This window comes from Pollicipes pollicipes, unplaced genomic scaffold, assembly GCF_011947565.3.
Source record: "Pollicipes pollicipes isolate AB1234 unplaced genomic scaffold, Ppol_2.1 Scaffold_4881;HRSCAF=5763_pilon_pilon_pilon, whole genome shotgun sequence".
Lineage (NCBI taxonomy): Eukaryota > Metazoa > Arthropoda > Thecostraca > Pollicipedomorpha > Pollicipedidae > Pollicipes > Pollicipes pollicipes.
This window is the reverse complement of record NW_023596576.1, coordinates 58283851-58298032: the sequence shown is the minus strand read 5'-3', so window position 1 is coordinate 58298032 and position 14182 is coordinate 58283851. Positions and strand designations below refer to the sequence as shown.

At 54.3% G+C, this 14182-nt stretch overlaps 2 protein-coding genes across 4 annotated transcripts; one reads left to right on the top strand and one right to left on the bottom strand.

Moving 5' to 3' along the window:
• Positions 1-858: 858 nt before the first annotated feature.
• Positions 859-11384, top strand: Ide (Insulin degrading metalloproteinase). 3 transcript variants are annotated; one of them, XM_037224414.1, is made up of 4 exons: positions 859-953; positions 6067-6297; positions 6657-6868; positions 7466-11384. In XM_037224414.1, the coding sequence occupies exons 2-4, from the start codon at positions 6088-6090 to the stop codon at positions 10008-10010; spliced, it is 2967 nt and encodes a 988-aa protein (XP_037080309.1). In that variant the 5' UTR covers positions 859-953; positions 6067-6087; the 3' UTR covers positions 10011-11384. The 3 variants fall into 3 exon arrangements, with proteins under 3 accessions (XP_037080309.1, XP_037080310.1, XP_037080311.1); XM_037224415.1 differs by lacking the exon at positions 859-953 and adding an exon at positions 987-1111; XM_037224416.1 differs by lacking the exon at positions 859-953 and adding an exon at positions 987-1115.
• A 369-nt stretch (positions 11385-11753) lies between these two features.
• LOC119101149 (uncharacterized) lies at positions 11754-14126 on the bottom strand. Its single transcript, XM_037224430.1, has 3 exons — positions 13964-14126; positions 12529-12726; positions 11754-11909 (listed from the first exon to the last, which is right to left on the bottom strand). Exons 2-3 carry the CDS (start codon positions 12704-12706, stop codon positions 11755-11757), a joined length of 333 nt encoding a protein of 110 aa, XP_037080325.1. The 5' UTR covers positions 12707-12726; positions 13964-14126; the 3' UTR covers position 11754.
• Between the last annotated feature and the right edge of the window lie 56 nt (positions 14127-14182).

The window sequence follows — 14182 nt, the reverse complement described above, 5'->3', positions numbered from 1 at the left end:
CTGCTCCAATCCAGGTATTTCTATCCGTTCATTTTGATAAGATGCTTCATATTGTTGCCCTTACAACAAGTGTACACAAAAATATATGATCTGTTAAGTTTTGCTGGCTGGTAACCCAGTTGTTTCAAATACCCACCTTTCCACTACACAAGTCCGAAATGAAATCACGAATTTAATTCCGCGCGGACAGCTCGTATCCGTCCCAATTGGCTTGCAAACGCAATGCCCTATCGCCATCACCCCCACAATCATCGCACCCACCCAGGCGCCGAGAATTGATAAGTGATAAATAGCGGCCAAGTTTGCGCGAGCGATGATGATTTCCCAGCTTTGTTTTGGCCATCGGGACACAAAACAATTTCTATGGTCATACTCGTTACCCCAACAGCCACCAGGTTCGCTAGTGATGTTGAACAACGGTCGCACATGTACCGAGAGCTGTGGATTGGGTCCTTTGCTACGGTGCTTACTGTCAAAGCAGATGACGTCATAAATCAAGCCAACGTGTGAATCGACTACAAAGTGAGTTATTATTTGATCAGCGATGCAATTATAGCATATAGTTAAACAGTTTTGTATTCACTCAGTTCTAACATGCTACATACAGCTTTTATTACCGAACTTGAGGCCTGCACCCACAAGTCATTAATCTAAATCCTGCATCTATAGATTCGGGTGAAAAATGAATCTCCCCTCACCAAAATTTATGTTTTAGTCCTTCCTTCAATTTATCTGCCTCAGCTGAAACCCTGCCAAAAAGGTAAATAACTTATCTCTGTGAGTGATAGCAAATTTCATGGTTCAGTTGGTTTAGTAGTGACGTCACGGCTACAAGGTACGCCAATGTTCAACGTAGATATCAATGCTCACACACGGCACATTCACTGCATTCACCGCCAGTTCGTGCTTCGCGGTTGCTTCACGGAAGTGGAGGCTGTCCGGGATCACGGAAGGTAAAGCGCAAGTTCAAGGCCGTTGCACTGAGGTCACCGAACACGATTTTCAGTTGCGGTCACCCACGAGGCTCATCGGTGCGCTTCGGTTCTCCAGAATTTGTGTATTCGAACCAGCTTCAAGGAAAAGTAGCCCGAATATCAGTGGGTATTGTCTTGTGAGTAAGTGCTTCGATGGCTCCAGTGGCAGTTTGAAAAATTATGTTCGCGGGGCGGATCCATCCTTGTTAATTAACCCTTAACACTCAGCCAAGTCGTGATCCAAAGTGTTTGATGTCTCAAGTATGATGGACCTTGTAAGAATCATTGTTTTGATATGGCAACTTAGGTGGTGGTGACAATGCATTGTTCATTCTAGCCAAACCGCAAGAAAATGGACCTCGTACCATACATGCTGTGGCAGCAACATCGCGTGAACCCCTTCATTGTGTGTGTGTGCTTATGGTACTGAAAGCTCTTGTTTTGGCCCAGCTGCTGCCAATATCAGCATGTGGAGAACCATTGCTTAGAATAATTATGTTGCAAAGGTAATTTCAGGCAAGCATTTTCCATAAGCATTTTTGACACTTGAATGCTGAAATTTCAGCACAGCTTGGCCAGGCCTGATTCTGCCACATGCCAGTGAGCTATTCATTGCACCAATTTCCTGTGTGGTGCATATGATGGATTTCTTGCAGACTGGCATCCCAGCTCCATCTGTGTTAAGCAATGACTGTTATCTAAATGCCACTGAAATTCATACTGCATTCTTAAATAACATTTATCTGCCTTTGCTATAATAATGATAATGAAATACAACTTCTGAAAGAAGTCATGGGCATCAGGGCAGTTTCCTGACAGTGTCAGTGTGTGTGGTGATTGATTGCCTTGCCTTATCTTACCTGACCTTATATTGATAATACATTTTAAAAGACCACTTGGCCTGCAAATCCTGGCCCCTTCCAGCTCCTATTCCTGTAGCCAAACAAATAAGGTGATGAAGGTGATCAGTGTGGATGTCATGAATAATGTCTATCTAGCTCACTGTACATCACTGAGCCGAGCATATATCAACCTGGATTTAAAGCACCCAACAGATACTGACAAAACCACTGAATGTGGAAGAGAGTTCCAGTTATTGATGGCCAGCATGCTGAATAAGCTTCCAACTGTGTCTCCCCTCTGATGATAGTAACACAGTGGGGCAGCTGGAGGAGGCTGAGCCTCTCAGGGTATGGTCAGTGCCTCACTTCATGTAGAAAAGGTGAAGCTTATCACTAAGCCCACTGCAGCCACTTCTAGTCCAGCGTGCCACACAGACTCTAGGTTATGTTGTCATACTCATAATGCAGGTGTACTATGGCCTTATGCAACAGTGGCAGCCTGTTAACATTGATGTTCACAAATGACCGCCCCATGAATCCCAGCACCTGGTTGACCTTTTAAATCACGTCCCCATCTGCACACAAAACTTAAACCTGTAATCCACAAAGATTCTGAGATCCTTCTGGATGATGTGCATCATTTTGCACTTTGATGCATCAGAGTGGATCAGTTGCCCTCCCTGATCACTTGACCTGGGTGTTACAGTAGACATGTAGAGGAGACACAGTCAGGGGTCTCAGAACACAACAGTTTACTTTAGTGTCATCCATGAACACATTGACAGTGTGACGCTTCACACCAGATCTGGTAGGTCGCTGACGAAGATGATGAAAAGGGTTGGTCACACATTGACAGTGTGACGCTTCACACCAGATCTGGTAGGTCGCTGACGAAGATGATGAAAAGGGTTGGTCACACATTGACAGTGTGACGCTTCACACCAGATCTGGTAGGTCGCTGATGAAGATGATGAAAAGGGTTGGTCCTGGCATTGATCCTTGTGGGATGTCGCTGATGACGTCAATCCCATCTGACTTTGAGCCCTGAGCCTGCACTCTGCATTGGGTAGGTAAGGAAAGCCCTGATTCATCACAGCAAGTTGCCTCTCACACCATAAGCATGGAGCATGGGGAGGAGTCATTTACAAGGCACAAAATTGGGGGCTTTGCTGAAGTTGAGTTACACTGCATCCATGGGCTCCCCATCTTCTGCAGCAGTGGTCCAATCTGCCATGACTTGCGGAAGGCCAGGTACTCTAGGAGTGCTTTGGTAGAAGCCCATTCTGGGCTGCATGAAGGAGTCCAGTCTCTGAGAAGTGGTTAAGTGGAGCATCTCTGATCAAAAGTGGAAGCACCTTGGAGGGAACAGCAGTAAGGCTTACAGGACCATAGGTCGCAGGGACTGTCGGTTTACTTTTTGAAAGACGGGGACTGCCTCACCAAGCCTCCATTCCTGGCGAACCATTCGGATGTCAGTGATTTCTGTGACAGTGTGCTCAGGAGTACTGCTGGGACGTCTTCAGACTCACGAAGAATCTGGGGTGTGCATCGTTTGGCCCAGGGGCGCTATGGTTTCAGTGATGTCAATTTCTTTGCCACTGCCCGAGTGGAGATGTCCACGGCATCCATTAAAGGTCCATCGAGGTTGCTAGGCGCCATCGGCATGGCGCTAGACCATTCTTCCGTGATAACGCTGGCGACGAATTTGCACAGAACACTGTCCTTTCCCGCGCTGCTGCTGGTCAACACGTCGTCAAGAAGGTTTCCGTCCATCTTGTGCGTAGTGAGTTGACGCACCTTCAAAAGGCCTTTGGGTTTCTTTCGAGGTCTGTGACCAGTTTCATCTTATACTCTCCGAAGGTTTCTGGTTACCTGCCTTAGGTCTTGCGACACCGCACACGCCTGGCGTGGTCCAGAATATTGTCCGCATGTGTGTCAGTCATGGTCTCTTCTTTCATCGAAATGCCGTATTCTCCAAACGTAAATAATGGGGCTAAACGGATTCTTCCGAAACTGAAATTAAACACCATAATGCATGAAATGTAGCATGAGGCGCACAAACGCGCCCGCTGTTGCATGACTTCTACGACGGCTGCCAAACACGGACGGTCAGCCGAACGTACTGCCAAAACAGCGGCAGCCCCAGACCGGCGACACATGACCTCACCAGCGCCTGATCACCAAACACTGTCACCCCAGGACGTCCCCGGCCGGGTGAGAGGCGGCACATGATCTGGTCAAGCCTGCAGAATGTTTATGGATTGACATCCAGTGCAATAGCGTGGCAACGGCGGCGCCAGCTGCCTGCAACATTTGGCGCCAACCTTGCAGCGCTTCCGTGCTAACATTTGCACGCTGTTTTCATGGGGGTGACCACAAACGATGTGTGTCGCTCCTGTTTGCCACGATTCCCGTGCGTTTCAGACTGCTAACAAACCAGATCCCTGTGAAAAGGTGCTATGGTGAAAGGAGCGTATTTTTCTGTCTTATGTTAACTACATCATATGCTCTGCCATCCTATAAATGCGGGTAAGCCTTTCATAACGTATGCTGTCAAGTTTACATTGCTGTAGCTTTTAAAGAACCTCTCAAGTAGTTCTCAACGTGCCACTTTCATACGGGCTTTGACCAGACTGGTGGGAATCGGAAGTGAACAGTGAAATTGTTAATTCAAGATATCCCGCATGGACAAACTTGGTAAGAAAACATTTTGATGCAGGCACAGTTCGATATCAGCATACCAGATGACCCTCCAAATTTGTGCACGTTTTCAGTTTGCCCGGCGTTCTTTTAATCTGTAGCATAGCAGCTTTTACACACCCTTGATGCGTTGCCAACTTGTAGTTGATCACCTATACCAGCCAAGTTTGAACTAGATAAATTATAGGCCTTTTACTCGCCTACATAGGCACCCGAGGGAATGCTGTGGCCCTGGTTGTAGTGTCCTTGCATGTGCATTATTTTTATTACTATTTTTTAAATTTGATCCGAACGCTTTAAATGGATGGATTTTGGGATCAGGGCTCACGCTACGCAGTGCTTGTTTTGTGAGCCCTGACCCCCACCATCCGATCGCGCAATTCAAGACAACGGCAGAATTTAGTGGCGAAAGCTTAACGTGCCGCAAGGCTCGGCGCGGTCCGTCCTGCCCTTTGACGTTAACCATTAGCGCGACCGCAGCCACCGGCCGCAGGCCATACCTGCCAAGGCCAATATTGTGCGACATGCGTCACCAAATTAACATCCAAATTTCTAAATTTATCTCAGAACGGCCTGAGATGAATTTGGTTTCGTAAATGAATGGTGAAACCAACTCATGAATTTGGTTTAATCTGATTTCCATTAGACGCTCAGAACGATTTCGGAACCTCTATTTTGCTTGCTACATTAAATTCACTTAGTGAACAATCATGATTGGGAGTGAACCAATACAAAGGCCTCGAAAGCCTAGCTTGAAAAGCACCAAAGTTTATACGAAAGCATGCTGTATAAAAAGTTTGCACCGTAGGAAGTTTGCACAATGGCCGACCAATGGTTAAACCTTGTTCCAGTTGAAGGAACAAGGTTTAACGGATGAGCGAGAGTGTTTCAAGCCGAGTTGAACAATGTACCAAACCAGTCAGGGGTGATAAGTGTACGTCCCTAATTCCATGCCAAATTTGGGCCACTGACCATATGCAATGCAAAAGGTTTGCAGCATCCGACAACGCTTGCAGTTCTAAGGCAAACGTACTGAAGCTTGTCTCGCACTCTGCTGAACGTCATCTGAATTATTCCCAACAATGTCTTTTCTCTCAGGGACACTTCCGACCCATGACCTCCCCCCCCCCCCCCCCAACCTGCTCTGTCGCCGTCCCCTGTTGTCGGCTGCAGGCGTGCGTGCTGTGCTGCGGGTGTTGGGTGACACTCATCGCGCTGTCACGAGTACTCGTCACCCGTCCTGACGCCGTCCGCTGTTGTCGGCTGCAGGCGTGCGTGCCATGGTGCGGGCGTTGGGTGACACACATCCCGTTGTCACGAGCACCCGTCACCCGTCCTGACGCCGTCCTCTGGTCGGCTCCAGGCGTGCGTGCCATGGTGCGGGCGGTGGGTGGCACTCATCCCGCTGTCACGAGCGGCAGTCACCTGCGCTGGCGCCGTCCTCTGTAGTCGGCTGCAGGCGTGCGTGCCATGCTGCGGGTGTTGGGTGACACTCACCCCCGTGTGTCGCGAGCGGCCGTCACCTGCGCTGACGCCACCCTCCTCTGCAGTCCGCTGCAGGCGTGCGTGCTATGCTGCGGGCGGTGGGTGGCCTGAGCGCTCCCGGCCGGCGTCTGGCGTCCACTCTGGCCATGGGGTCGGTGGTGCAGCGGTGCGACAACATCCGCCAGTCGACCGAGGACCGGCGCAAACACCGCGGCCTCGTTCTCTCCAACAACCTGCGCGTGCTGCTGGTCAGCGACCCGCTGGCCGACAAGGCGGCCGCGTCCATGGCCGTTCAGGTGAGGGTTCGCACAGCCGGCTCCTGGCCGGCCGGCCAGTGGCGTGGCGGCGCGTGACATCCGCTGGTGTCCTGGAGGCGGTGGGACGACTATCGCCACGAAAAGTCTTTGAAGCAAGGCTCACACAGATCGCTTTCAAGGCTGTGACAAGAGTTAGGTGGCTTGCCGCTGGTGCGTGCACAGTCAAGCGGAGAGTTGGATTTTGCTCTGCACGCCTGCATGCTGGGCTCTGCAGGTAATAGGGAGTGGATGTGGTTTACGAATGACGTGTCCGTGCCGGCGCTGACGGTCTTGTGTGCGGAGCTGACCTCGTCCGATCGGTTCTGCCCTGGCCCTAACCGGTGCCGGTTCGTCTGCAGGTGGGGCACCTCTCAGACCCCGATGACTTGGAGGGGCTGGCCCACTTCTGCGAACACATGCTGTTCATGGGCACGGAGAAATACCCCGACGAGAACGAGTATTCCAAGTTCCTGAACGATCACGGTGGCACCAGCAACGCGTACACGTCCAACGACGAAACCAACTACCACTTCGAAGTGGCGCCCGAGCACTTCAAGGGGGCCTTGGACAGGTAGGTTAAACCGGTATGAAGCCCAGGTGACATATTTCCCAGTTGAATAACACCATTTGAAGTACATTGCGCGATGGTGGGTGTTAAGTCAGCATGCTGATTATTGCCGCTGTCGTGGCCAGCGACTGTGAAGGATAAGACATGGTAATCCTCGGTCATTACCTCTATCGTCGCCAGCGACTGTAAGGAATTAGATATGATAATCCTCGGTCATTGCCACTATCGTGGCCAGCAACTTTGTGGGATAAGATAGAATGATTCTCGGCCATTGCCACTGTCGCAGCGAACGACTGAGGAGGATAAGATGTGATGATCCTCAAGCTCATGCTAGGAACTATCTGTTCATTTTACGTATGTAGAGCTCATTTTACGTTCGCTGTTCGCTGTTTTACGTTACGTATCTGTTCATTTTACGTACGCTGAGCTGCACATGCCGAATGGTTTCCTATGTTCCGTTACTTTCGCCAACTCAGCATCGCAATCGTGTCAGCCGCAAGGAGCGGCAGCATCGCCGCTCGTGCGCCGTCTGCTGGTGGTGTGCTGGTGCTCCGGTGTGCGCCCGCCGCCGCTGACGCGCCGCGCTCCGTGCGCCGCCAGGTTCGCGCAGTTCTTCATCTCGCCGCTGTTCGCCGAGGGCAGCACGGAGCGCGAGGTGAACGCCGTACACTCCGAGCACGAGAAGAACGTGGCCAACGACACGTGGCGGCTGATGCAGGTGGACCGGACGACGTCGCGCGCCGGCCACCCGCACCGCAAGTTCAGCACGGGCAGCCGCGAGACGCTGGACCGGCCGGACGTGCGGGAGCGCCTGCTCCAGTTCCACCAGCAGTGGTACTCGGCCAACATCATGGGCCTGGTGCTGGTCGGCAAGGAGGAGCTGGACGTGCTGGAGGCGATGGCCGTCGACCTGTTCTCGGCGGTGGAGGACAAGGGGGTGGAGGCGCCCAGCTGGCCGGAGCACCCGTGCGGCCCGGAGCAGATCGGCACCTGTCTGCGCGTCACGCCCGTCAAGGACCTGCGCAAGCTCAAGCTGCACTTCCCGGTGCCCGACCTGCACCCGTGGTACCGCACCAACCCGGGCCACTACGTGGGCCACCTGGTGGGTCACGAGGGCCCGGGCAGCCTGTACGCCGAGCTGAAGCGGCTCGGCTGGGCCACCTCGCTGGTGGGCGGGCCGAGCGGCCCCGTTCGCGGCTATCAGTACATGTACGTCAGCATCGACCTGACCGAGGAGGGCGAGCGGCGCGTGGGCGAGGTGGCCGATCACGTGTTCCAGTACCTGGCGCTGCTGCGTCAGGAGGGCCCGCAGCAGTGGGTGTTCGACGAGGGCCGCCGCCTGCGCGAGATGTCCTTCCGCTTCAAGGACAAGGAGAAGCCGAGCGACTACGCCACCAACCTGGCCACCCTGCTCTACTACTACCCCATGGCCGAGGTGCTTTCGGCAGACTACATCACCGACAAGTACGACCCGGACGTGCTCAAGATGGTGACGGACAAGATGACGCCCGACAACGTGCGCATGACGCTGCTCGGCAAGGCGTACGAGGCCGAGTGTGACGTGACGGAGCGCTGGTACGGCACGCGCTACAGCGTGCAGAAGATCCCGCCGGAGACGCTGCAGCGCTGGCGCACTCTCGAGCCGAACCCCAACCTGCATCTCCCGGAGCCGAACGAGTTCATTCCGGAGGACTTCGAGCTGGTGGAGCGGGACCAGGCGGCGCACAACGCGCCCGTCATGCTGGCCAATACTCCGCTGTGTCGCGTCTGGTTCAAGCAGGACGACACGTTCAAGCTGCCAAAGTCAATCGTCAAGGTGGAGCTGTTCAACCCGGTGGCGTACTCGGACCCGCACATGGTCAACGTCACGCACATGTTCACCATGCTGTTCAAGGACGCGCTCAACGACTACGCGTACGCGGCGAGCGTGGCCGGCGTGCGTTACAACTTGGGTGTCAGCCGGCGCGGCATGATGCTGGAGGTGGGCGGCTTCAGCCACAAGCTGGACGTCCTGCTGCGGAAGATCATGGACTCGATGGTGAGCTTTCGCGTGGACCGTGCGCGCTTCGACGTGCTGAAGGAAGCGTACCTGCGCTCGCTGCGCAATTTCGCGGCCGAACAGCCGTACCTGCACGCCACGCACAAGATGAACGTGGTTCTCGTGGAGAAGTACTGGGAGCACGACGCGCTGCTGGAGGCCGTCGACGAACTGACGGTGGAGGCGGTGGAGCGCCTGCTGCCGCTGCTGCTCAGCAAGCTGCACCTTGAGTGTCTGCTGGAGGGTAACCTGACGCGCGGCCGGGCGCTGGAGCTCGTCTCGCTGGTAGAGTCGCGCCTCCGCGACGGCTTCTCGGTGCGCCCCATCCCAGCCGCCCTGCAGATCCTCGACCGCGAGACCATGCTGGACGACGGCAAGTACTACACGGTGCAGAAGCAGAACGACGTGCACAAGAGCTCCAGCATCGACGTATACTACCAGTGCGGCCTGCAGAGTGTGCGCGACAACACGCTGCTGGACCTGCTGGTGCAGATACTGAACGAGCCTTGCTTCGATCAGCTGCGCACCAAAGAGCAGCTGGGCTACATCGTGTGGTGCACGGTGCGCCGCTCCACGTCCACGCAGGGCCTGCGCGTCATTGTGCAGTCGGACAAGCCGCCCGAGTACGTGGACATGCGCATCGAGGCGTTCCTGCACAGCATGGCCGACCACCTGCGCCAGATGAGCGCCGAGGAGTTCGCCAACCACAAGGAGGCGCTGGAGACGCGCAAGCTGGAGAAGCCCAAGAACCTCGCGGACGAGTTCACGCGCCACTGGGACGAAATCGTCATCCGGCAGTACTACTTTGGCCGCGAGCGCGACGAAGTCGAGCAGCTGAAGACGATCGAGCGCGACGAGCTGGTCAAGTTTTTCGAGGCGCACGTTTGCCACACGGCGCCTGGCCGCCGAAAGCTGGCGGCGCATGTGCTGTCGTCGCAGTGCACCGACACGTGTCCCTGCCTGCCGGACGGCCTGTGCGCGCCGCCCGACTACCAGGCCGGCGAGGCGGTGCTCAACGTGCCCGCCTTCAAGGCGCTGCACGGCCACTTCCCGCACGTGGCGCCCGCCGTCGACGTGTCCGTGACGCCGCCGCAGGCCAAGCTCTGAGCGGCCACCGCCGACGGCGGGGTGCCGTCGCCCGGCGCGCCGGGGCCACGCCGGCCTCCTCTGTGGCCGCTCGCGCGTGGCGGGCCGGCCTCTCGTCGGACCCGCCGCGTGGGGCTCACTCGGTCCGGCGGGTTCTCCCCTCCAACACAAACACAAACACGACGGTGACGCGCGTGGAGCTCGAGTCAGTCCGCTGCGGCGCGATCACTGGGTGACGGTCATGTGATAGTACGGGGCATTGCGCTCGGTCGGCGACCGCGGCGCGTCGCTGTCCAGCCGCCAACCAGCGAGTCACTTGAGGACGTCTAGATGTCAGATTACTGCTATGCTTAGGACCGCGCGTGTCGCGGAGAGGATAGGCATGGCAACACATGGGACACCCGTCAGGAAACGGCACGGTTAAGCCCATGTTTATCATTTATTTGTCATAAAATAACTTATCGGAATCCCTTGCGACCACCTGTAAAGCAGACAGGTGTCAGTCATGGACAGCTGCTTTCATTCGTTCGCATTCGTATTGCTCCCTAAAAAGGAGTAGGAGAACTTCTTTGGACTCCTATTCTTTATTGCATGGACTTTGGTCCGTAAAAGCCGTCCTCATTGACCTCATTCCGAGGCTCAATGTTCAATTTGTTCGACGCCGGAATGTGGATGCGATTTCGATGCAACCTCTGCATAATGTTACCGGCATTACGGTCAATCCATTTCAGATGGCAGCGAAGTCAAACGGGAAGGGAAAGCCGTTTGGCGTCTTCCACCTGCTGACCCGGCGTAGGTTCTTGGCATCTTATGAGGTGATTTGAGCTAGGGTCGGAATTGGGAGGCAATGGGTTGCGAGAACCTACTGGGGAACGGCTCGCTGCTGATAATATTGTTTGCCTGAAAAAAATGTGTTTTCGATTGTCCGCCAGCCCGTGATAGCAACGAAATGTTCAAAGGGAAAAAACCTGGCCCGGTACATGGTTGTTCCAGTACAAATGTCGGCCCGCCCACCTGTCCACAATAATCATTTATTGCGCTTGGTATCGATTTTGTTGCATTTCCCACCTACTGCGGTCACCCGGCTGAGGTCGGCGGCATGTAATACTCTGCAGAACGGGTGTGCGGTGACTTCGACGTGCCCACATGTTGGCAGTGTACGGATCTCTTGTCGCCAACCGAGCGTCCCTGTGTGTCCCCAACACCCGCGTCAACAAAACCGGTATGATCCACCTGAGCAGTTCCTCTGTATAACGTCCATTTACCTGATTTCGTTGTCAGATGTGCTATTTATCCATGTGCTCGCTTCTACTGGGCTCACTTTTTGTTGGCTGTTATGTGGCCCAACACCCTGGTCGATATATTCAGTTAATAAATAATCTTCAAATTCAGGAATGGCGTTGCGTTTTCAGTGAACCGGAGCATCCGAGACCAATGCGCACACACGGAGGGAAGTCGTAACGCCCGGGCAGCAGACGCCTGGCTCATATGCCATTTTAGCGTCAATCCGTTGGTGCGCGCATGGGCATGCTGACCGAAAAATTGAGCCTGCTGTTTGCTGTGTTGAGTACACCCCACGCTTATGGTACGAGGGTTGCGTAAGGTAATGCCATGAAGTTTCAGACGAGGTATCGCTTTCAGGTTTATTACTGACAAGACGACATTGGAATGCGCACAAACTGGACAATTTTCTCAGACACTTACAGCTGCCCTCGGCCCGCCTCGCGTTCTCGGCCGACGACGGGCGGCCAGCGCCGAGCTCTGTTCACGCTGGGCTGCTCTTGCTGACCAGCACGGCCACCCTGGCGGTGATAACGTCACTGAACTTGGGACAGCTGAGAACGATATCGGCCGCGTGCCAGCCGGGCGACACGCCGGCGACGCTCAGGCAGAGCGGCACCGACTTGAGGCCGGCTGTGCCTGTGGACAGGACAGGCACCGGGTCAGGATGGGGCGGCTGGGGGGCGACGCGTGTGGGCGGCAGGCGTGGACGGGCTCGCCAGTGTCCACACGAGCGGGTTAAGAGTCGCAAAATGGTCACAGTAGATGTGGTCAAATGGTCACAGAGCACTGGTCGCAAAATGACCACAGTAGTCGACGCGCCCTAAAACTCCAATCAACAACAGAGCGGGCACGCCTGCAGGCTGTAGCGCGTTGGGGAGTGGGGGTGGAAGAGGTAGGTTGGATGTGGGGCAGACGCACGAGTGAACAAGACGCCTATTAGTGTGGAGTTGTGACGCCTATGGCCTTGACTCTTATTCCGGGAGTGGTGTGGGGATCATGCTCGGTGGGACAGCTGCAAGACGCTGAGATGAAGCGAACGTTTCCACGGAACTGTGAACAGCATCAATTTACAGCTATTTTGCACGCTGTTGGTAAATTATGATATTGGGCGAATGGGTTCGCTTATGTACTACAGGTGTAAGTGCACTTACTGCGATCTTAAATGCGACACAACTTCCCTAAAAAAGCAGTCGGGGTGTGCCAGATGATATACCTTTTCCGTGCTTTCTTATGGCGATAAGTATGCGGGTTTTACCTTCGATCTCAATCAGCCGTGGTGATATCAGAAAGTCTTTGTTCCGGCAGAGGACCTGGTAGGTCACTTGACCTGGGGGTGGTTCCGGCAGCTCTGGTGATGGTGGTCCTTTGGCAACCGAAGAACACGGCATTTTGGGTTCGTGGACGTACTTTGTCTTCTGAAATTGCTGGATCATTTCACTAGAAACGAGAGTGCCTGGAAACAAGTGGTTTCAGTGAATGTCTAGCGAACTACCACATCCTGGCTCGGCGAGGCTCCAGCGCCCGATTCACCAGCAACATTTCTCTCATCGGCCATGCAGCGTCTTCGTGATGCTGATGTTGCCCGGATCACTCTCATATTTGTCGCCCTTAACTTTTTATTTTGGACGGCATAACCTATATTCGTTCCTCTGCACGTGTCTCTCTCTCCCTCTCTCTCTCTCTCTCTCTCTCTCTCTCTCTCTCTCTCTCTCTCTCTCTCTCTCTCTCTCTCTCTCTCTCTCTCTCTCTCTCTCTCTCTCTCTCTGTCTCTAGCCGTCCGTGTAACCAGGAGCAAGAAGCCTCATCTCTCCGTTTTGTAGCCGTGACTGTTTCGCTGGTCCCTTGCTGACACGAACGGAAATTGAGAGACATTCACTAGAAATTTGCCATCATCGGCGGCATTTGGCTGCTTTGCATTCCCTATCAACCAGCAGATAGTAACTGTACGCAAAAATAATCATCCTCATGAAAAAAAACGCTGCTTTGGAATAACACAGGATGTCCCACCTGGAATGCTGATTTTAAAAATGCGGTAAGGATACTAAGAGCAGGATAAAAATGCGCTATCCTGCGAACATTGATGCGAATTGTTGGACATTTATACTGATGTCTTTCAAACATTCATTACACTCTGGGAGCTGGGTATGCAGGCCTCCGTCCCTGTGCCCAGCGGCTTAACACATCTGGAAAACACTAGCAGGTGCGGGTCTTTCTGGAACTTGGAGAAATGCGTTCGTGTTCAGGGGCTGTCGTGAAGACATTCTGCGGGGCGGATGAACACTGACTATACAACCAAACGGCCCAAATGTTCAAATATCAAACATAAAATAGCTGTGCGCGACTGATAGGTGGCGACACCAGCCATGGCGCCGGCTGCTTGTGGTCGCTCGTCACACATGTTGGTGAAATGCGTCGACAGCTAAACGTTGATGACGACATTTCACGCATTTTACAGCAGCAAAATGCGTCTTAAACAGCTGCAGAATATATCTGCATGAGCAGAAAGGGCCCCAAGTCGCGATGAATGCATGAGAGGTCGTTCAGCCAGCTGTTTCCTTCCCTACATTCCCATCGCCTGCCTGCCGAGCTGGCTGCTGATCAGGACGTTTCCCATCCTCCTGTCTTTCATCATTCGGGCACCAGTTCAGACGCGTCCGCGCCGCTCGTCCCGGCGGGCGCCGTCCACTGACCGTTCAGCTTGCGGCGCTCGCGCTCGCCGGCGCTCTCCCAGGCGGGCGCACACTGCTCCAGGAAGCCCCGCAGCTTGGCCCCGAGGTCCACGAGCAGGTGACAGTGGGCGCAGAGGACGTCGTCGACCTCGATCACCCAGAAGGCGGCGAGTTGCTCGGGCGGCGGGCCGGCCCGTTGCACGACCGCCTCCAGCTCCGCCTGCGGCCCGTCCCGGCAGC

Coding starts and splice junctions, on each gene's coding strand:
- Ide (XM_037224414.1), top strand. CDS start 6,088: ATGCTGCGGGCGGTGGGTGGCCTGAGCGCTCCCGGCCGGCGTCTGGCG. Junction 6,298..6,656: donor CCGCGTCCATGGCCGTTCAG/GTGAGGGTTCGC, acceptor GTTCGTCTGCAG/GTGGGGCACCTCTCAGACCC. Junction 6,869..7,465: donor TTCAAGGGGGCCTTGGACAG/GTAGGTTAAACC, acceptor GTGCGCCGCCAG/GTTCGCGCAGTTCTTCATCT.
- LOC119101149 (XM_037224430.1), bottom strand. CDS start 12,706: ATGATCCAGCAATTTCAGAAGACAAAGTACGTCCACGAACCCAAAATG. Junction 11,910..12,528: donor ACGGCTGATTGAGATCGAAG/GTAAAACCCGCA, acceptor TCCTGTCCACAG/GCACAGCCGGCCTCAAGTCG.